General features: G+C 33.5%; 1 protein-coding gene across 1 annotated transcript in view; it reads right to left on the bottom strand.

The window, feature by feature from the left end:
• Positions 1 to 2,628: 2,628 nt before the first annotated feature.
• Positions 2,629 to 24,559, bottom strand: part of LOC143079410 (mitochondrial S-adenosylmethionine carrier protein-like) — a gene marked incomplete in the record, with an annotated part of 79,285 nt that continues 57,354 nt past the window's right edge. The window contains 2 exon segments of the mRNA XM_076254744.1: positions 2,629 to 2,899; positions 16,673 to 16,746. Coding sequence (XP_076110859.1) covers positions 2,776 to 2,899; positions 16,673 to 16,746 — 198 coding nt within the window.

Here is a 24,559-nt window from a genome sequence, read left to right as displayed (position 1 = left end):
CAGCACACTTGGTACAATTAAAAACCTGATAATAAATTGTTCAAATAAGGCCTTCGAAAATAGTGGAATAAATTACTTTTGGAGTGTCAAGAACTCGTTGGAAGTACTTGATAAATTGCATGCTTATATTGGTGATTTTGAATCTATTCAAAGTTTTGATTTTTCTACCCTGTATACCACATTGCCTCACATTCTCATTAAGAAAAAATTCACACACTTAATTAAATGGGCTTTCAAAAAATCAGAATGTGAATATATATGTTCAAACTCTTTTAGGTCATTTTTTAGTAGCAATAAACAAAAAAACTATGTTAATTGGACATGCTTTGATACTATATATGCCCTTGAATTTTTACTAGATAACATTTTTGTTCGCTTTGGGGATTCCGTATATCGTCAGATTATCGGAATTCCAATGGGGACTAACTGTGCACAACTTATTGCGGACCTGTTTTTGTATTGTTATGAGTTACAATTTATGACAAAAATAAGCAAAGACCCATCGAAACAACATCTGATAAACAAATTTAATAATACTTTTAGATATTTGGATGATATTTTGGCTCTCAATAATGACGACTTCAGTATAATGTATATTAATGAAATTTATCCTGTTGAACTTACGTTAAATAAAGCTAATACTAACAATGACCACTGCCCTTTTCTCGATCTTGATATCTATATCACTAACGGAAAGCTGAATACTAAAATTTATGATAAAAGGGATGATTTTTCATTTCCTATCGTTAATTATCCGTTTTTAGATGGTGACGTTCCCTTGTCACCATCTTACGGTGTTTATATATCTCAACTTGTACGATTCGCTCGTGTATGTAACGATGTTTTAGATTTTAACGAGAGAAATTTATGTATTACTGAAAAATTATTACACCAGGGTTTTCGATATCACAAACTAGTCAAAACATTTACTAAATTTTATCATCGGTATAAAGACATCATTCGTAAATATAGCTCAACATGCAGACTTCTAATACGTTCAGGTATTTCACATCCATTTTTTTTATGGAAATATTCTTTATAAAGCACAAAGGTGTCAGTATTCACCTCAGAAACTTACAAAACCTTTGAATAGACTTATTAAGAAGGGATATAATTACGATATTGTTGTCAAGTCATTAAAGATTGCATATTTTGGCGTTAATATTGAGTCACTGATAAGGTCTTTGCATCGGAACTAAACACATTTATTCTAAAAACAGTTGTTGGCATGACACGGGTTAAGTTCTTCTCATATATGTTATGATGGTATGACACTAAACCCCTAACGGGAAGGATTGTGCCTGATGTTCATATGATGAAATCATAATCTTTCAGTCAGTTTAATTGAAGTCTGGAGCTGGCATGTCAGTTAACTGCTAGTAGTCTGTTGTTATTTATGTATTATTGTCATTTTGTTTATTTTCTTTGGTTACATCTTCTGACATCAGACTCGGACTTCTCTTGAACTAAATTTTAATGTGCGTATTGTTATGCGTTTACTTTTCTACATTGGTTAGAGGTATAGGGGGAGGGTTGAGATCTCACAAACATGTTTAACCCCGCCGCATTTTTGCGCCTGTCCCAAGTCAGGAGCCTCTGGCCTTTGTTGGTCTTGTATTATTTTAATTTTAGTTTCTTGTGTACAATTTGGATATTAGTATGGCGTTCATCATCACTTGACTAGTATATATTTGTTTAGGGGCCAGCTGAAGGACGCCTCCGGGTGCGGGAATTTCTCGCTACATTGAAGACCTGTTGGTGACCTTCTGCTGTTGTTTTTTATTTGGTCGGGTTGTTGTCTCTTTGACACATTCCCCATTTCCATTCTCAATTTTATTAAACATAAAATTCACGTGTTATCCATCTCAAGCTAAGGGGTTAAAGTGAAGGTCACGTTAATACGGATTTAATGAGGTCGAATTATTCACAATTCATAATCAATGGGTTTTTTTCAGCTTATTTTGACAAAATTGAACCATACAAGCTGCTAAAAGCGAATTATTATTGCACTATTTGCATTTCATTAATGATTGAGCCAAAAAAATAATACGTTAGATTTTTCATATAACTCATAGCTAGTGCCCCTTTAAAACCTCGATTTGTACATTAATGTATCCCACTGTTGGATTATCGAACTGTTGAACTATTGAGCTGTCGGACTATTGAATCGTCGGACTAGATTGTCGTCTGACTGTCGAGAGGACTCTTATCATTTCAGACTTAATCCATTCAGATTTCTTTCTCACGTCTAACCCATTGCATAACATAATCCTCGACTGAATCCATCAGTATTCCCTAAATTTGTTTTCAGTTGATGGATTTAAGCTCACGATATTTCGGTAATTTGGATAACACATTTCGCAGAAAAGTGTCATTGTCAATGTTTAGGTCACCAGTTACGTGGTCAGTCAGATTTATATGAATGAGGAACTATCTCAAGTGCAATAGTATGCATAAATCAAGTTATATCCAGAATTATAATATTAAGCTATAGTTTTAGTAATATCCTTGATACTACTAGAATTTATGACATCCACAATCCCCCCCCCCCAGTACAAATTTGAATTTTCCAATTTCTACTAGGAGGATACTGGATACTACTTAGTTTCAAAAAATAACTGTAACATATATAACTATATCATTTTTTCTATATCAAACCAAAAATAATCTAATTATTGGTTAGAAATATGAACTCTGAATTATACTCGCAAAATAGAGATAAATTACAGACTGCTTTTCTCTTGTCACAAGATAAAACGCGGACTTGACTGTTCGTCATAAATATCCTTCTTCAGTAAAATGTTTATTACAAATCAATTTAACTTTTTCATAAACACCCAGGAATATAGCACCACCTATAGATATCCATATTACTCTTGGAATGATCCCAGCAAATAATCTGAAAAGAAAAAAAATAAAAGAAAATAATTTTTGATTGCATCTATTGCAACTTTTTGAATCATTATTGAAGGAGAAAAACAGCATGCGTCATTAGCTATGCGAGATATCTGCATTACTCTGAGAAAAGATAAATGGGCAAACGAATGAGAAATGACTTCGTGTAGTCTAGTATCAAGAATCAAAACAAGTATGCCTGTGCTGTCTCAAAACTTATTATCATCAGAATAACTCCAATAAGAACTCTGAGTATCCTTATATTAATTCATAGCCTGACTCTATTACCAGATTTTGTTTTAGACAAACAGGAGACGGTAGACAATCTGACTAGTGTTAATATCAACAGAAAGAAAATACGCATAAGGAAGCTACAATTTGATTTTTATGGAAGGGCTAAGATGAAGGACTTTGTCCTGCATTTTTTTGTAATTGGGTCACATTTAAAAGAATGTCTGTTTCCCCTCCCCCGGGTCTACCCTTTGTAAACAGACCAGGAAGGCAGGTTCTTTTTTTTTTTTTTTTTTAACTGGATGTGATTGTCATAGCATGGTCACATGAATGGTTTGACTTGTCCAGTCCAGGCCACTTATCAGTTGTTTGTGCTCAATTTGAGTGTATTTATTTAGATTATCAATCCTTCTGCTTTCAAGCACTTTCCAAAAATGGAAACAAATTATTTTCAGGAAAAAAATAATTTCGATTTTTTTGTGGAAAATAATTTTTGACCCGGGTGGGGGGAGGGGAAACAAACATATTTTTAATTTTGGCCTTGTATTCTCTGTCCTGCCTTTATATTTTTTACTCTATTCTGTCCTGCCTTTTTTTATTGATTTAATCTACTTTTTTTGGCAAAGTGTCACATCCTGTCTTTAGTCTCCTAAAAACTTCTGTCCTTTTCCAAATTTTATACTTCCCTACCTTAAACTCAAATGGAAGCTCCCTAACAACAAAATTATAACCAAATTAAAATAAAACTGCTTTGCTGAGCGCAGCTAGATACGACCGCAGATGTCCAATCCTGAAATGTTGGGGCCAAAATGGACACAATATTCACGGTTGATACAGGTTTGAATTTTATACAAATATATCATGCTTACAAGGGGTATTTGCCAAAAATACCGGTTGAGAGGTACAAATTTCCAGAGCCGTTGGGCGAGGGAAATTTGATTACCTCGAAACCGGTATTTTTGGCAAATACCCCTTGTAAGCATGATATAATTGTTTAATTCCACCGAATGTTCCACCTCAGAGAGTTTATTATAATCAAGTATCATATGAAATTTCGACTTGAATGTATAATTTTTGTATACACTGCAGCTGAGCTATTGTGGATTCCAGTTTTATGTGACCGGTTGACAATTCGTTGAGTTTTATTTATGACGTCATTCCCGGAATTTTTACGTCATTCGGTCAAAATTCAATAATGATGCTTTTTATCCTTAATATTTCATCTGGAACCATATATTTAGAATGACCATGAATTTGTCATATTAGAACAGAAATAATTCATTGAGTTATTTTTAGACATGGTATTCCCCATCTGCCATGGTATTTGCTAGGGTATTTCCCATCTGCCATGGAATTTGCTAGCAAATACCCCGGCATATGGAATTCCCTAATGGCAAATACCCCGGCAGAGAAAAGAAAATCTCAATAAATAGAAATTGGTGAAAAATACCATGGTTCTCATCCAATCAAAATACAGCATTATTACATAAGGTGGAATTAGGATTGTAATTAAATATTTCACGCATAATAGGTTTCTGCCACAAAATAGCTGTGAGTCAAAGAACTTAAAAATTGGTTATATGATTTGAATTTATATTCGATTTTTTGCTTTTGTGCAATACACTATGCTGTTGCGAATTGATCCCTCCCCCTAAATAAAACGTTTTTGCTTTTGTGCAATACACTATCCTGTTGAATATACCCCCCCCCCCCCCCCCAAAAAAAAAAAAAAAAAAAAAAAATATTTGAAGAAATTTTCTTTTTAATTTCTGAGATCTGAAATGAGAAAATAAAGTCCCCCAAACACAAATTCTTATTACACCCCAACCCCCTAATTTGTTTCACCTCCCCTTTCCCTTAAAAAAATACATTCCCTCAAGTTATAGTCATAATATAAATTCAAATTTTAATAAAGTTTCTACCATAATAACCCTTTAAATACATCATACAAGTCTTAAAATATAAGAGGACATACAAAGTCATGGCTAAAATTAATATTGATTAATAGTTCCTTTTACAAATAAATTGACAGCTAATCACCTCAAGACAATTATCATTTCTTAATACATAATTTACAAGCAGTATAAGGGAGGTAATCAAATATTGTTGTTTTAAATTGAGATTTGATTTTAGACTCCATTCGACTGCTTTTAAATTGTTTAAATAATCCTTTAACCAGAAAAAAATTGATTTTCCCTCTTTTTTAACTCCAATTCCTAAATGGTTTAAGCCATACCACCCCCCATGTCAATCCTAACCATCCCTCTATTGTATGGAAACCTGTGGTATACTTTAGGGGGATGTATACACTTTAACACACGTTATTGTCTGAAACTACAAAAATGCTTTTTTGGGCCCCTTTTTTTGCCCCTAATTCCTAAACAGTAGGGACCATAACCCCTAAAACCAATCACAACCTCCCTTTATTGGTTATTAACCCTGTTTTAAAATTGTATTGTTTTTTATTTACTAATACTAATACTTAGTTATTATCCGGAAACCATCCGTCTTCAGACGACGCTGACGACGACGACGACGTAATACCAATATACGACCAATTTTGTTTTTAAATTTTTGCGGTCGTATAAAAATATACCAGTGACAATTCTTCTTCTATACTAAATTGGAATTTCTAAAGAAAGATAAGAAGTTAGCAATATCCTTTAACTTTACTTTCCGCTAATATAGATGATGTTCTCTCACTAAATAATTCATAATTTGGTGACTATGTTGAACACAATTAACCCATCGAACTAGAGATAAAGGATACAGCAGATGCAGTTAATTCTGCCTCATATCTTGACTTACATCTAGAAAATTGACAATGAGGGTCGGTTTAAAACAAAACTTTACGACAAAAGAGATGATTTCAGCTTCCCAATTATGAACTTTCCATTTCTATGTAGCAACATTCCAGCAGCGCCCACATATGGAGTAAATATCTCCAAATTGATACGATATTCCCGGCTTGTATTTCCTATCATTATTTCCTTGATAGAGGGTTGCTCCCTGTTCACAAGGAAGCTATTAAACCAAGAGATTCAAATGGTGAAGTTGAAATAATCCCTTCGAAAATTTTACGGACGCCATCACGAGTTGGTTGACCGTTATGTAATAATCGTTTCACAGACGATATCGGATATGTTCCTTATGTCTTAACTACACTCCCCTTCCCTTTTCACGAAAGGGTTAGGGTTAGGGTCACGAACTATTAACCAGGTCTGTAATAACACGAGCAACACGACGGATACACTTGTGGAGTAGGTTCTGCTTATCCTTCCGGAGCATCTGAGATCACCCCCAGGTTTTGGAATGGTTCGTGTTTAGTTTTCTTTGTTGTGTCTTGTTTACTTATATTTGTCTCTTTGTCTTCTTTTTTAGCCATGACGTTGTCAGTTTATTTTCGATCTCTGAGTTTGACGGTCCCTCTGGTATCTTTCGCCACTCTTTTACAATCAAACCAAAATTGTCCCAACTTTTTTTCTAAAAACAGTAGCTTTCAGAATAAAAATACACAATAGACTTCGAATACTTATATGACATGTGAGTTTGTGTGTTTAATTAGTAGAAAGACGTTGGCATGTTTATTCTTTATGAAATTGAAAATTTAAGGGCATACGATACAGTTTTGAACCTGTATTTACAAGTTGATGAAAATTTGCATATAGGCTATTTTTTACCTGATTAAATCAAATATGTAATAAAAAATATACCTTCATGTGCTACTTTTTGAGTAAAATAAGGTCGAAATTTTGTATATTTGCTCAAAATTCAGATTTGTGTCCGTATTTTCTTTTTCGAAAGAAAGACATAACTTTTTTGTTTTAAAAGATAAACACAAAATGGTTTTTGTTAAATAATCGGTAATTTCTGCATTTTATAAGTATCATTAAAAATTATGCAATTTTTATTCCGAAATAACTCTATATTTATCAAATGTTCATGAATAGAGGAAAAAACGTCATTTTTTGCTGCATGTTTATCAAAATTAAAAAAATTGCGCTATTTACAGTTTTATAAAATTTGGGTCACATAATCTCCTTGCAAAATGAATAAATTGCTGTTTTAAAAAATAGGGGTCCATGCACTCGTTTTCAAATTAAATCAGTTTGAAAGATAAAATCAGTCGAAAAATGAATCTTTTCCCGATATGTCAGAGTTTGACGTCGCGAAAATAACATTTTACGTTAGCAACGTCATTACCTTCACTGTAACTGTATCGTATGCCCTTAAGGACATAATCTATATCTAAAAAACGAGAAAACCTCTTTTTGTGTGTCGCTTCTCTTCTTTCCACAATACAGTAATCATCATGCCTCTGTGTCCTATAGGTACAGTGCATAGTCGCATTTGTCATCCATTTTTATGATTATTCAAATTGAGTTATTTTTGGAGAAAAACAAGACAAAAAGGTGTCAGACCACCAATTAAAAATCCCTCTGTTCAACCAAATTTTGCAATTTTCACAGCTTTCTAAATATTTTACTTTACCTTAAGTTTAACTTCATAGAAATCAGGTATATCCTGAATTGTACATGTATGAGCTTTCTACATGCCAATTTTCACCATACCTTTAAAGCCTTCTAACAAAATAACTGACCTTCAAACAGAGGTACTCCAAAAAAAAAAAAAAAAACACCTGGTTTTCTGGAAATCTAAAATTAGTATACTATGGAGCGCATTAATCCTCAATTTTTAATGCAAACTCATAGACAAGTAAATTTTGGCTCAAAATGATCTAGATATATTTCTCTTTCACCAAAAGTTTCATTTCTGCAAATTTATTGGTTAGTTTAAGTAAACAAGGACATCAAAAGCACTATTCTGTGTCAGACAAGGGCTACTATTACATACGTTCTAAATTGGAGGGAGTAATTGGTGGTCTGACACTAAAAAGCGTCCGGATATTGATTCCGTCATTGGGTGAAATTTTAAGTCATATTTGACTTTCGGTTTGCGTTTTTCTGTATTCTTTGAGAATATAAAGTACTAAATGGTGGCCCCATTGCTGGCAATGCTATTTTTAGCAATTATCTCCTTAAAAGGCGTTTTTAATAAACTAATTATGGAAAAACTGCTGTCGTCTAATTGAAGCTCGATATCTATTTGTGATTTTACCGCACTCAAATATATATGGTCCCATGGCTTTTCTTGGTGAATTTTGAGGGTTTTCACGATACCTTACGATTTCGCAGAAAATTTTCCCTAATTTTGATCAACATAAAAAAAATATTTCCGACCCTACATCATATACATTTAAGGACAAATGTGCGCTTGCATGAAACTTCATTCATGATGCTTTCCATAATAAAAATATATGAATGATATAACAACCAATCACAGAGAGCCATCTATTTTTATCTCTATGTCATGTTCCCTTCGTAATATGACTGCGAGAAATGACCGCCGTGGATCGATTAGTAACATGAGAATTGAAAGTAAAAAGCAAATACACTTTATTTATAGTAATGAATGTTCATTATATACAGTTAAGCGCTAAAAGTATGCATGTGTTATTAATGTTAATACAAATTAAAAAAAATGGGAATTTTTCATAAAGGAGGAGCAGGGCTAGGAAAACAATTGTCCTGTCCCAAAGCACCTGACTTTTGATACCTTTTCTGAAATTTTCCATCAATTAAATCTTTTACAAAAATTCATTATAACAAAAAAAAAGAAGGTGTGGTATGATTGCCAATGAGACAACTCTCCACAAGAGACCAAAATGACACAGAAATTAACAAATATAGGTCACCGTACGACCTTCAACAATGAGCAAAGCCCATACCGCAAAGTCAGCTATAAAAGGCCCCGAAATGCAATGTAAAACAATTCAAACGAGAAAACTAACGGCCTTATTTATGTACAAAAAAAATGAACAAAAAAAAATATGTAAGGCTTAGACATAAACAAACGACAACCACTGTGATTACAACCACTGAATCACAGGCTCCTGACTTGAATGTTCTTAATATACTAAATGTATGTTCATATTGAAATCAATAGAAAACAAAACTAGAGGCTCTAAAGAGCCTGTGTCGCTCACCTTGGTCTTTGTGAATACTTAACAAAGGACACAGATGGATTCATAACAAAATTGTGTTTTTGTGATGGTGATATGTTTGTAGATCTAACTTTACTGAACATTCTTGCTGCTTGCAATTATCTCTATAATGAATTTGGCCCAGTAGTTACAGTAGATAATGTCAGTGAAAATTTACAAATTTTAAATTGTTAAAAATTGACTATAAAGGGCAATAACTCCTTAAGGGGTCAATTGACCTTTTTGGTCATGATGACTTATTTAGGTTTTACTTTGCTGTACATTATTACTGTTTATAGTTTTATCTCTATCTATAATAATATTCAAGATAATAACCAAAAACAGCGAAATTTCCTTAATATTACCAATTCAGGGGCAGCAACCCAACAATGGGTTGTCTGATTCATCTGAAAATTTCAGGGCAGATAGATCTTGACCTGATAAACCATTTAACCTCGTGTCAGATTTGCTCTAAATGCTTTGGTTTTTGAGTTATAAGCTAAAACCTGCATTTTAAATAAGCTAAAAACTGCATTTTACCCCTATGTTCTATTTTTAGCCATGGCGACCATCTTGGTTGGTTGGCCGGATCACCGGACACAATTTTTAAACTAAATACCCTAAGGTAGCACTCCACAGTTAGGTGTGTAGTTTCGCATTTTGGCCCCTGTGGATTTTTCAAATATGAGAGCTAGTGTGCAATAAAATTCATTTTTGGATAGCTGAGTATTAAAATAGCCTTTGTATTGGGTTTATATGAACATCAAGATTATGTAATGTATGTAATATAGGCTGTTTTCTGTATGACAGTCCGTATTTGCATGTCCCTACCATACATTGGTCCGGCAATTATTGCAATGTTTTTTTCCAACTTTTTATCACACGAACTTTGTGATTGGATTTTACGAAAAAATGAGGCGAAAGACACCCATTTTTTATTTGATCATTAGGAAAATTTATGAAAACAGTTTCTAAAAAGGTATCACTCAAAGGCATTGAAATTCTAGTTTGATCAAAATTTTGGGGGGATATGTGACATGTCCACCCCCCTTTTTGCAATATTTTATGGTAAATAAATGCAGAATGTTGCCATGGATACACATAAAAGGAATTAATTTTCACTCTTTCAACTTTTGAAAATCAAATCTATGGAATATACTGATTACATACATATGCACATGTACAACACAAACAGTTAGGTTAATGTATTAGAAATCCAGGAATAGGAGATGATAAAACATTTTGTGGCTCATTTTTAATTTTATTTTCTAACTGTGGAGTGCTACCTTATGGCACATCAGAAAGCACAGAAATGCACTTTTTAAGATAAAATTTACCACAAATCTTTAGTCTTTTATGTTCTTGTTTTAGTTCTAAAGGTAAAAAATCTGCTAGGAATGCAATTTATGTTTATTTTATTGTTTACTGTCCTTAGCAACCAAATATACACATTTTGACACTTAGACATGTTGCGGTCTTAAATTTGTACTCAATTAGCTTCACCATTGTAACCAAAGATTGCTCTTTATATGATATCCTCAGAATGTATCGCTTTATATTTTTGAATGCGAATAAGTCAAATAAACATTTTTAGCAGGATTTTATATTATAATTTGGCATTAATTAAATTTAATGATGCCAGTACTGCTAGAAATTTATACCCTGCTTGAGAGCTTCTAAACCAAGGTTAGGTATGCTATTTACAGCAAAATTGACCTATAAGTGCTTTCAAATACCTAAAAATTGTACAATTTGTCCTCTTTGAAGGTAATTTTATGATTTTAAATAAGATAATGGGAAAAGTTTTAGAAATTTACCCCAAAAATGAGACAGACTTGAAGTCTTTCACTATGATCCAGCATTTATTTTTAAATCACTTTTTGTCGCGTTTCAACATCAACTGCTAACCTTCATAAAATCTTTATTACTGAACCAATTTTAAAAACTAAGGTACCATTTTCATCGTAACAGCTAGTAGAACACAGAAAATATAATAAAAATTGAGGCAGGAGGGGAAAAATTTCACCTTAAGGTAGCACTCCACAGTTAGGTGTGTAGTTTCGCATTTTGGCCCCTGTGGATTTTTCAAATATGAGAGCTAGTGTGCAATAAAATTCATTTTTGGATAGCTGAGTATTAAAATAGCCTTTGTATTGGGTTTATATGAACATCAAGATTATGTAATGTATGTAATATAGGCTGTTTTCTGTATGACAGTCCGTATTTGCATGTCCCTACCATACATTGGTCCGGCAATTATTGCAATGTTTTTTTCCAACTTTTTATCGCACAAACTTTGTGATTGGATTTTACGAAAAAATGAGGCGAAAGACACCCATTTTTTATTTGATCATTAGGAAGATTTATGAAAACAGTTTCTAAAAAGGTATCACTCAAAGGCATTGAAATTCTAGTTTGATCAAAATTTTGGGGGGATATGTGACATGTCCACCCCCCTTTTTGCAATATTTTATGGTAAATAAATGCAGAATGTTGCCATGGATACACATAAAAGGAATTAATTTTCACTCTTTCAACTTTTGAAAATCAAATCTATGGAATATACTGATTACATACATATGCACATGTACAACACAAACAGTTAGGTTAATGTATTAGAAATCCAGGAATAGGAGATGATAAAACATTTTGTGGCTCATTTTTAATTTTATTTTCTAACTGTGGAGTGCTACCTAATAATGATTTTAGCCATGTTTGGTTAAATTTGGCCCAGTAGTTTCAAAGGAGAAGATTTTTGTAAAAGTTTACAGACGACGGACGCCGGACGACGGACGCGAAGTGATGAGAAAAGCTCACCTGGCCCAAAGCTAACAAGAGGCTGTCACAACGACAGCAAACCGGATTTATTAATATTTATTTGTGTCCTGGCAATATCACAAGAACCATTACTGATGAATGGTGAAAGTGAAAATCGTCAATATCAAATTTGACCTCCATTTTGTCATCAGTATCAACATCTTAAAATTTGAAAAACTTAGATTGAATGGTTCATGAGTAAATGCAACAACGTGAATGGAAACGCCATTTCACAATCTTTCAAGAACCATAACTCCTGAACGGTAAAAGTCAAAATCGTCATTATTGAACTTGACCTCTAATTTGCCATCAGTAACAACATATAAAAATTGCAAAAGCTTTGGTTGAATGCACGGTGGGTATGGTTGTCCTGCGAGAGAACGTTCTGTCCTGGTGATTCGGTCCTGACGGGTGCTGGTGATCAATGAAAAAATGTAAACAAAGACGAAAATGATGATTTATGACGTTTTCTCTCATAAAATGATGGAAGGAAACAGTTGAAATTTTTCAATTTTGTTTCTTATGGGTTCATAGGCAAACCATTAAAAAGTTGATCCTTTAAACTGTTTCAGTAAGCGTAACACAAAAGTGCTCATTTTCAGAAAATCTTGAACTGAAAAACTAAAACAAAAATGCTCATGGAGTCCGCTTTCTATACCCAAATCCAAATGACAAAATTATTTTGTGAAAAACAGTGCAATTTAGTAAAATTTTGCATTCTCTCAGTTTATTCATGTCCTGATACTGTGCTGGTGGGTCCTGATACGGTGCTGGTGATTATGGGTAAAAAATTTGTCATATTTGAAACAAATGTTACAAAATCAATAAAATTTAGCTGATAATTGTATTCAATCGGATCTGTGACTCCTATTTTTACTTTTGTGCATCCATTTGGCTGTTTTATATGATAAATCGTAATTAAATTACATAAATGGGCAACATCTTCCGTCCAATATCAGATGAAAATATATCTAATTAGAATAGTTTTATTTAAGATATTAAATGCCCTTGAATTGATGATTCTCTACAAAATATGTTAACTTTAACAGTTTTAAAAGGTGCTTAAAATAAAGCGACATTTATAAGAGGGGGTCTTAACATTAAGGTTTGACTGGTTTATTTCAGTTGAATATGCGTTTTTTTTTTTAGTTTTTTGAGTCCTGAAAACACATATTAAATGGGGAAAAAATGTTTGATATATCTGGCTTTAGATTCGATTTTTTACAAATATATATATATACAAAGGCTACATGTTAATGTAATAATACAAAAAATGAAATAAATGCGTGAAGTGAAATACCTCAGTAACGAGTCATTACTATAGCGAAGGTGTGTTTGGTACACAAAAAGCCTCGTGATATTACCAATATTAAAAGTGTATTTCTGAGTCTGGTATTTTTTCCTTTCACTCATTTTCAATTAAAATTGTGGCATGTTTTTATTTTTATTCAAGAAATAGATTTAAATATATAAATATCAATCACTCCCCTCTTAATTCTTTATCAAAAATCTTGACAACAGACTTTCTTTTGGAATTATAAAATGCAAAACTTTAAAAATGTTGTTTTTCTGTAGGTGTAATTTAGGTTATCTCATCTTCATTCTCCGACAAATTCTAGTCTGACCTTCCATAGAATAGTCCTATATTTTTTAAGTGTTCTATCGAACTTTCGAAAATAGCTGACAACTGTTTAAGACAAAAATTTTATGTTGAAAAAAATCAACATCAATTTTTAGAATTTTAAAACTACCCCAAGCCACTGTTCCCTCCTTCTTCCTACCCCATCACCCCCACCCCAATAGAAAAGGTAAAAACAAACGCAAAACTATAGTCATCCTTTTAATCAGCACTAAATTGCTTACAAAGAAATCTGATTTTATAAGCTGCTGAAGACACTTGATTCAAACGCACAGAAATAAGTCTGAGATTCATTTGGTTGAATAAAAAGAAAAGTATCTACAGTATCGTACAAATTTGTCAGAGAAACATTATTCAGGATGCTTAGATTACACTGAATTTATAATTTAAACTCATCTAAGAGGTGATCACCTGCATCCGATTGTTTGCCTTGATCAACTTTGATTGTGTCTGATTCGAAAACGAAACATGTTAAATCCTCAAGCATTTTAGCGCCCGGCCCAAGTCAGGAGACTCTTGGCTTTGTAAGTCTTGTACATGTTTTTATCTAAATTTCAGTTCATTGAAATATTGATAACCGATAACAGCTTTTTTAATAATTTTAAATGAGAAAACAGAAAACAATAAATTAAAAAATTATGGGTTATTTTTATCATAATAACAGGAAACATAGTCACAATAATGTCTATTTTAAGAAAACAGATAACAGCTAGATATAGTCAATTACAGTTAAGCATCAATGATCTGGAATATTTGCCACTTTTGACTTAAATATAAAGGCACAGAACCAGGACATAGGAGCACAGAACCAGGACCGTTTTTTAAATCACCAGCACAGCGTCAGGACAATTTCGTTTAGCGAACTTGCACCACTTTTGCAATAAAATATTGTTGTAATATGCTTTTTATGGTACTTATGACGTATCAGAGAAAAATTAAGCCATAAAACGGTTGTTTTATTGCCATTCTGATACAATGTAAACAACCCACCAGCACAGAATCAGGACCCACCAGCACCAGTCAGGACCGAATCACCAGCACAGAACGTTCTCTCGCAGGACAACCATACCCACCGTGGAATAGTTCATGAGAAAATGCACGGACACGACAGGAAATACCATTTTTCAATCTTTCAAGAACCATAACTTCTGAACGGTAAAAGTCAAAATCGTCATTATTGAACTTGACCTCTATTTTGTCATCAGTAACAACATATTAAAATTTGGGAAGCTTTGGTAAAACAGTTCATGCGTAAATGCACGGACACGACTGGAAACACCATTTTTCAATCTTTCAAGAACCATAACTCCTGAACAGTAAAAGTCAAAATCGTCATTATTGAACTTGACCTCCATTTTGTCATCAGTAACAACATATTAAAATTTGGGAAGCTTAGGTAGAACAGTTCATGCGTAAATGCACGGACACGACTGAAAACTCCATTTTTCAATCTTTCAAGAACCATAACTCCTGAACGGTAAAAGTCAAAATCGCCATTATTGAACTTGACCTCCATTTTGTCATCAGTAACAACATATTAAAATTTGGGAAGCTTAGGATGAACAGTTCATGCGTAAATGCACGGACACGACTGGAAACTCCATTTTTCAATCTTTCAAGAACCATAACTCCTGAACGGTAAAAGTCAAAATCGCCATTATTGAACTTGACCTTCATTTAGTTGTCAGTAACAACATATTAAAATTTTAAAAGCTTTGGTTGAACGGTTCATGAGTTATTGCACGGACAACATTTGATTGCCGCCCGCCCGCCCGCCCGCCCGCCGTACATCCCCAAATCAATAACCGACATTTTTGTCACAAAAATCCGGTTAAAAATGGGAATTTGGGAAACAAAGGAGGGATAAAAAAAACCATTTTCCTGTCCCCAAGTACCTATAACTTTTGATACTTTTCCTGAAATTCTCCAGTCATTAAATCTTTTGCAAAATTCTTCCTACAACACTTTACATACTTTCAACCACGCTCTGATTGCCTGCGATTTCGCGGGTGTGTTCTAGTTAATATAAAGGGTAAGAAGATACAAATCAAAGGTGTAATAGATCACTACTGAGTGCAACATTTACAAATCAAAGAACAAAGACAACAACACCAACATAACCAATGAAGATCCAGTTCACAAAAGATTACAGAAACTAAGAATTGAGCGCTCTAACATTTATCTCAGATCATGCGGAATACATTTTGTAAGTAATAAACAGCTGCGCCATCAGCGCATGCCTGATACGCCCGTCGATTTTTCAAAGAATAACGTTCAACAACTTTTAAATGCCTTATCAAAGCATTGACCGAAAGTGGAATATCCATCCTATTTAAAGAATAAAATCACGTAACTGAGAAACATAAAATCTAAAATCGAAAGGGAGCTTACGTCAATAGATATAAACATTTCACTAAATGTTTCATAACAATTGCTGATAGAATTTTTGAGTTATTGTCCGAAAAATGGAAAAAAACAAAACTCGGACACCTAAAATCTAAACTACAAAAAGTCAATAGATTTAAACAATTCACCAAAGTGTCATCCCAATTGGTTCAAGCGTTTTTGAGTTATTGTCGACATGTTGACGACGGAAGGAAGGACAGACGGACAATGGTATACCATAATACGTCCCGTAAACGGGCGAATAAAATAATTCATTCAAATTTCGGTTTTAAACTTTATCTACAGATCTAAATACAAATCTTTACTACAACTATCACATAAACTTAACATGATCCAAGAAAATGAGAAGGTTTTACTAAAAGTTAACAAATGGTAACTAACAACGATGAGAGGAAGGACACAGAGTGACGAGAAAAAGCTCTCGTGGCACTTTAGGCCACATTAGCTATTTATTTATGGAAATGCCAACATTTAACAGTTTCTCTTCCATGGAAATATAACATCCTTTTATATGGTCTTTACAGGATAAACATTGTTTGTTTGAAGTAATAAATATTGCATTATCCTGCTATTTCGTAAAATTTTTAAATCCATATTTGGAATATCAGTAATTCTTTAGATAATTGAAGACTAAAGCTTACCCTTTGACTCCTTTTTCTAAAAATATGATCTTTATAGCATGTGGTATACTCCCAGAGGCAAGTGCACTATTTTTCTGGAAAACAAAAACCAACATCAAAGCATGTTAGATTAAAAACAAGTTACCTAGATCAAATATTCAAGGCTGAATTTAAGATAATTCAGAGTGCAGCAGTATTGCAAAAGGGTTTTGGACAAAAAGAATACTGATGGTATTTGAATATTGAGGAATCATTTACATCCAGAGTTTTTTCTTTGGTACTTAAAGTGATGTAAATAAATATCAGTGTGAGATTTAAATGAATATCCGTTTTTCTATGCAGATTCTAAGATCGAATAAATAGATGCTCCTGTAAAGAATGCTCAAGTAGGACAAAAAGCTCTTGTTGAATGAGGATGCATTTTCCGTTTTCCTGTTGCTTCAGAGATAGAAAAAGCCTGTTATATATTTTTACAATCCATTATCTGAGAAGTAACTGGTATGCGAGGTTCACATAAAGCTAAATATAATTTCTCTCTTTGGTCTTGCTGTATTTTTTTCGTAACATTTTTTTCATCTCATCGTGGATCTAAAGAAGTATTCTCAGTATAAGTAGATACAAATTTTTTGCTCCAAAATGTTTCTTCCTAGCCTGTTTGGCTAGGCCATGTCTTATTAAAGTTCCTTTTAAATTGAATGCTCATGGAGCTGCCATCTGTTCTTAGTGCCTGCAGATAGCTACATCTCCTGAAAGTAGTAATGGCAGTTAAGAATATAGTTTTCAAAGTCAAATCTCTTTAACTCATTTGTTCTATAGATTCAAAAGGACTATCTTCTAAATTTCTAAAGGATGTACTTAGGTGATTTAAAAAAAAAAGAAATCAAAATATAAACCAGATGCTCCACAGTGCGCAGCTTTATACGACCGCAGAGGTCGAACCCTGTACAGTTCGGGCAAGTATGGACACAACATTCAAGCGTGATACAGCTCTGAATTTGGATTGTGATTAAATTGTTGACACAGCAAAGGTTTCTGACATAGAACGAATGTGGTCTAATGAATTTAAAAAAAATGTTTTTTTGCTTTTGAGCAATACACTATGCTGTTGAATATAAATCCCTCAAAATGAAATATTTGAAGAAAAACCCTTTTTAATTTCTGAAATGAGAAATTTTTAACACCCACCCCCATCCCTTATTCCAAAAATAATCTCAATTTAAATTTCACGTTAAGTTGGCAACAATAACTACTCATTTAAATATATCATAACGTATCAAAATATAAAATGACTTACAGTCATGGTTTAACAGTAACTTCTAAAAATAAATTTACAGCTACATATTTCAAGACAATTATCACTTCCTTTAAAATAATTTTCAAGCAGTGTAAGGGAGGTACTCGAGTAATAAAAAATATATATATATATATATATATAAAACAATATTCTTTAAATTTTAATTGGAATTGGATTATCTCCTTTACTCTTTTTAAATTGTCCTTTAACAAGGAAAACCCTTGTTTCCCCCCTCTTTTTTGCCCCTAATTGCTTAATGATTTGATCTATTACCCCCTTTAACCAACCCTTTGTAGTATTGAAACTTCTAGTATAATTTCAGAGAGATTTATACACTTAAACACAAGTTATTGACTGAAAACTACAAAAATGCTTATTTGGGCCCCTTTTTTGGCCCCTCACTTACTGAAACCCCCCTTGGAGCCAAAACTCAATTCCAGCCTTTCCTTTATAGTCAGCAACCTTGTAGTATAATTTCAGAGAGATCCATAAACACAAGTTATTGTCTGTAAACTAGAAAAAATGCTTCTTTTTGGCCCTTTTTTGTCATGGATATTAACCCCAAACTGACACCAAACCTTTCCTTCATTATATGGAACCATGTGGTACAATGTCAGAGAGATCCATACAGTTAAACATAAGTTGTTGTCCTTAAACTTAAAAAAATGCTTGTTTTTGGCCCCTTTTGGGCCTTTAATTCCTAGACTGTTTGCCCCATAACCCTTAAAATAAATCCCAACCTTCTACTTAATGGTATGAACATTGTGGTACAATTTCAGAGTTATTGAAATACGTTTTACACAACTTATTGTCTTGAAACTAGATAAATGTATGTTTTGGGCCCCTTTGGATCCCTAATTCCTAAACCAATGGGACCATAATCCCCCAAATCAATCCCAACCTTCCTTTTGTGGTTATAAACATTGTGTTAAAATTTTATTGATTTTTATTCACTTATACTAAAGTTATTATCCGGAAACCATTCGACCCTGACGATGACGACGACGACAACGTGATACCAATATACGAGCGCACAATTTTTTGAGGTCGTATAATAATTAGTCGAAAGAATATTAGTTAAGTAACAAAATAAGCTAAAATATTGATAGGTTTCGAGATATTTGAATATTAAAAATTGGCCGGAAAAGGCTTACTCGGACTTTTACCTTACATTTGCATTGGTATTATTTGGGTCTCAAATCAAAAGCGAGTTACCACAGAGATGAGATATGCCGATGCTTACACAACTACATACCAAATATCATATGTCTCGCTTTTTGGTAATTTTGATATTGCAAATGTTTAGATTAAAATAAAAACACTTTAACATGTAAGAATTGCAAATATTCAAAGTCAATGAACCATGACTGAATGTACATGGCTGAACAATCTCCATGGACATGAGATGTTACAAAACTAATACAACTGCATACCAAATACCATTGACTTATAATAAGTAGTTAACCTTGTAACACAAACTAATACTTGTAAACTAAGCAAAGTTTCAAAGTCAATAAACCATATTTGAGGGGGAGGGGTAAAATTATCTCCATGGTAATGAGATGTGTCAATGTTAATACAACTGCATACCAAATAGCATTGACCTACCACTTGTGGTTCCCCATGAACCGACCTAATCACAAACTAATATATGAAAACTAAGCAAAAGTTTTAAAGTCAATAAATAGACCATGACTAAGGGGACGGAGCAAAATAATTTCAAAGGAAATGAGATATGCCAATGCTTATACAACTAAATACCAAATATGATTGACATACCACTTGTGGTTCACCATAAACTAGACCTAATCACAAACACATACATTGTTGACGCCGCCGTCGCCGGAAACAGCATACCTATGTCTCGCTTTTAGACTCCTTCAAGGTGAGACAAAAATGCACTATTTTGTTTCCCTCCCATGTTTTGACATGCACCGGAAACTGGAGATGGTACCACTAAAGGGACGGAGATAAATAATCTCCATGGAAATGAGATATGCCAATGCTTATACAACTGCATACCAATTATCCTTAACTTATCACTAGTGTTTCTCTATAAACTGACCTTATCACTAATACATTAATAAAATGCTTCGCTGAGCGCAGCCTGATACGACCACAGAGGTCGAACATTAAACAGTTTGGGCACATTTGGACACAATATTCAAGTTTGATACTGTCTGAATTTGGATTGTGATCAAATGTTTGACACAATTTAGGTTTCTGACACAAATAAAATGTGGTCAAAGAATTCTTACAAATTTGCGCAATACCGTGAAATTTGAAAAATTTTGACAAAAAAATATAAATCCCTTAACAAAAAAATGGAAAAAAATCCTTCCCTTTGTAGTATGGAATTGTCTCGGCACTAGAAAAATGCTTGTTTTGGCCCTTTTTTTTACCCTTAATTCTTAAACTGTTGGCCCCATAACCCCTAAAATGAATCCCGACCTTCTAATTGTGGAATTAAACATGGTCGTACGATTTGGAGCAATAGAAATACTAATACACAAGTTATTATCCCGAAACTAGAAAAATGTCTGTTTTTGGCCCCTTTTGGGCCCTTAATTCCTAAACGGTAAGGACCATTATCTTCAAAATCAATCCCAACCTTCCTATTTTGGTATTGAACTTTCTTAAAAAAAATCATAGAGATCCATTGACTTAAACTAAAGTTTTTATCCGGAAACCAATGTGTCTTCGGACGACGACGACAACAACGACGACACAGACGACAACATCAAACCATTATATGATCCAAAAATATTTTTGCGGTCGTATAAAAATAAGCAAAAATTTCAAAGTCAATAGACCATAACTGAGGGGACGGGGCCTAATAATCTCCATGGTAATTAAATGTGCCAACAGTGATACAACTACATACCAAATATCTTTGACTTACCACAAGTGGTTCACCATAAACTTGACTAATCACAAACTAATACATTGTTGCCGCCGCCAGCAAGCAAGACAAAACTCAAAGAAGTCCGAACATCTGACAGGAATCAAAACCTCGTCCAATTACACTTTTAATACTATGTGCAAATTCAACTCGGGAAGTAGCTTAGCAACCCATGATTCTGGTAAAAATGTATTGAAAACACCCTTAATCAATCTATTTTTTTAAGGATGTTGACTAATTTGAAAAGTATCTATTGTCCATTCATTTGATGTGTTTTGTCATTTGATTTTTGACATTTGATTAGGGACTTTACGATTGAATTTTACTCGGAGTTTAGTATTTTTGTGGTTTTACTTTTTTTTGTAGGTAATACTGTGGAAAACGAATCCATGACAAATCGCCCCAAACCAAATACACTTCTCATTTGAGGTTGTCCCAATGTGGACGGAAGAAGATTACCAATAGAACAATAGCCCCACCTTTTCACCAACTCGCCCTACTTTCTTAACAAAATGCTTTGCTGAGCGCAGCCTGATACGACCACAGTGGTCGAATCCTAAAAAATTGGGGAAATTTGGACACAATATTCATATTTGATACTGTCTGAATTTAGATTGTGATAAAATTTTGCCATAATATAGGTTTCTGTCACAAAATAAATGTGATCAAAGATTAAAAATTTAATGCACAATACTGTGAATACTTAGAATTGGTTATAGGATTTGGATTTATGCTCAATGTTTTGCTTTTATGCAATTCACTTTGCTGTTGCGAATTGACACTCTCCCTCCAACAAAAAAGAGTCTACCCTTTTTTCAACATCCCTCAAAAAATAAAATACCACCCCTCCCTTTTTTAACTTCTTTTTATCCCCCATTCTTTTTCCAAACAACTCCAACCAAAAAATTAACTAAAGGCTCTTAAGAGCCTGTGTCGCTCACCTTGGTCTATGTGCATATCAAACAAAGACCCAGATGGATTCATGACAACCTTGTGTTATGGTGATGGTGATGTGTTTGTAGATCTTACTTAACTGAACATTCTTGCTTCTTACAATTATCTCAATTTATAATGAACCTGGCCCATTAGTAAAAGAGGAAAATATTTTGTTAAAATTTACAAAAATTTACAAAATTTACAAAATTATTAAAAATTGACTATAAAGGGCAATAACTCCTTAAGGGGTCAACTGACCTTTTTGGTCATGTTGACTAATTTGTGGATCTTACTTTGCTGAACATTATTGCTGTTTACAGTTTATCTCTATCTATAATAATATTCAAGATAATAACCAAAAACAGCAAAATTTCCTTCAAAATTTCCAATTCAGGGGCAGCAATCCAACAAACAGTTGTCGGATTCATCTGAAAATTTCAGGGCAGATATATCTTGACTTGCAAAACAATTTATCCCCCGTGTCTGAATTGCCCTTAATGCTTTGGTTTCAGAGTTATAAGCCAAAATCTACATTTTACCCCTATGTTCTATTTTTAGCCATGGCGACCATCTTGGTTGGTTGGCCTGGTCACGTCACACATTTGTTTACACTAGATACCCTAATGATGATTAAGGCCAAGTTTAGTTAAATTTGGCCCAGTAGTTTCAGAGGAGAAGATTTTTGTAAAAGTTTAACAGACGCCGGACGACGACGAATGCCAAGTGATGAGAAAAGCTCACTTGACCTTTCAGGTCAGGTGAGCTAACAAAAAAGGCTAGGGAACAGCTTTAAATGCAAATATCAGTGGGAGAGAACTTTGCTAAAAATAGAAAATGACATACAAAACCATGCCTAAAATCAATATTCTATAATTTTCAAAAATTTAGTAGTAATTTCTTAACCTCAAAATTACATAATTTCTTTATACATAATTTCAAAGCAATGTAGAAGGTAAACAAACAGATTACATTTGGATTACCTCCCTTACACTGCTATTAAATTGTCTAAAAAATCCTTGTTTCCCCCTTTTTTTGCTCCTCATTCCTAAATTGTTTGAACTATAACCCCCCAAACTCCCAAAGGCAATCTCAACCATCCCTTTGTAGAATGGAAACTTGTTATAAAATCTCAGAGAGATTCATACACTTTTACACAAGTTATTGTCTGGAAACTACAAAAATGCTTATTTGAGCCCCTTTTTGGCCCCTAATTTCTAAACAGTTGGGACTATAAACCCAAATACTAAAGTTATTATCTGGAAATCATCTGTCTTCGGACGACGCTGACAACGACGACGACGTGATACCAATAAACGACCAAATTTTTGCGGTCAAACAAAAATCACCCACTCTTTTTTTTCCAACTCGCCCCACTTGAAAAAGGGTTAAATCCAATTGAAAAAAGGTTGGATAACATGCCCACAGGCACTTATGAAAAGGATTAAAATCCCCCTCAAATACGGTGCAAACTCGCCCAACTGAGTGAACTCATGACAAATAGATAAACCACGATGAATTCAGTAAGCTTACAACAATAACAATATTCTCCAATAATAAGAAAATTACATTATAATAAATTAATCATTTTTTTGAGAAAGTCAAACATCATTTAATTTCAATTAAAATAATTTAATATTTTTTTTATTTTTTTTTGTAACCTGTGTAGATTAGTTTTCATTTAAGTCTGGGGCTGTTATACTAACGTTAGTATATAGTCCCAGTTTGATTATGGCAAGTTTGTAGACCTGAAATTAGATCTTTCCACTTTTCTGTGGAAAGACATATTGTATTTGTTCTGATTATTATGTCTTTCCACTTTTCTGTGGAAATTCTAATTGGTATTTCAGACTGATTCTGATAAATTATTACCTGGAATTCTGAGTCAGCTACTGTTTTAATTTGGAATCCGAATAGAACTCCAGCTTCCGACTGTTTTCTTTTCTTTTAACTTTTTCCCCGTTGCCATCTGCTTTATTGTCCTTCTGAAACTTCCTAGGAGCAGATCTCACATAAGATTGATTAAAATCGAACTCTGAGCGTTTGTTGTCAGCTGAACTAACATTGTTATTGTTATAACTATTATAATTGTATCTTGGAGCTTTATTTTGCCAATCTTGACGCTCCTGACAATTTAGACTTTCTCTGATTACTTTTTTTTATACTCTGGTAACAGATCGTCCACTTGTTTACGTTATCCTTTACGTTTCTTAACTTAAAAAGTTTGTCTTCCAAACCTTTCCCACATACATCCTTATTAGAAAGAGGTAAATACAACTCTATAGCACTTTCAACAGTTTGGACAATAAATTTAAATTATCTGACTGCTTGTCTACAGTTTTATTATTATTTTTATTATTATCAATGTTTCTTGTTTGTCTCTGATGTGACTGACCGTCAATATTGTTACTAGTAGGTTGAAGTATGTAAATATTAGCTAAATCTATCATCATTTTTAGATTTATTATCAGCTTGAGAATAAGCAGGGCTACTTCTACCACGAGAGTCTTCATTTTCTGATGAACATTTACCAAGTAAACCAACTTTTTTCGCAACTGTCTGGATGTAGAATAATTTATGACCTATTGTCAAATCAGCATTCATGATTTTAGGACTTCCAAAGTTCTGTTTTCAAAGATATTACCGTTCGCCACCCCCACTCCCCTCCCCACCTCTTTTGCACTACGGCATTATCAGAACTAAGTTCTCTCTGCGTGACTAATCCACCAGATTGAGAAACCTCTGTCACAGTCGATCTACCTATACTATCACCTGATTT

The sequence above is a fragment of the Mytilus galloprovincialis genome, chromosome 1 (assembly GCF_965363235.1).
Source record: "Mytilus galloprovincialis chromosome 1, xbMytGall1.hap1.1, whole genome shotgun sequence".
Taxonomy (NCBI): Eukaryota; Metazoa; Mollusca; class Bivalvia; order Mytilida; family Mytilidae; genus Mytilus; species Mytilus galloprovincialis.
The sequence above is the reverse complement of the archived record's forward strand: the minus strand, read 5'-3'. Positions and strand labels throughout refer to the sequence as shown.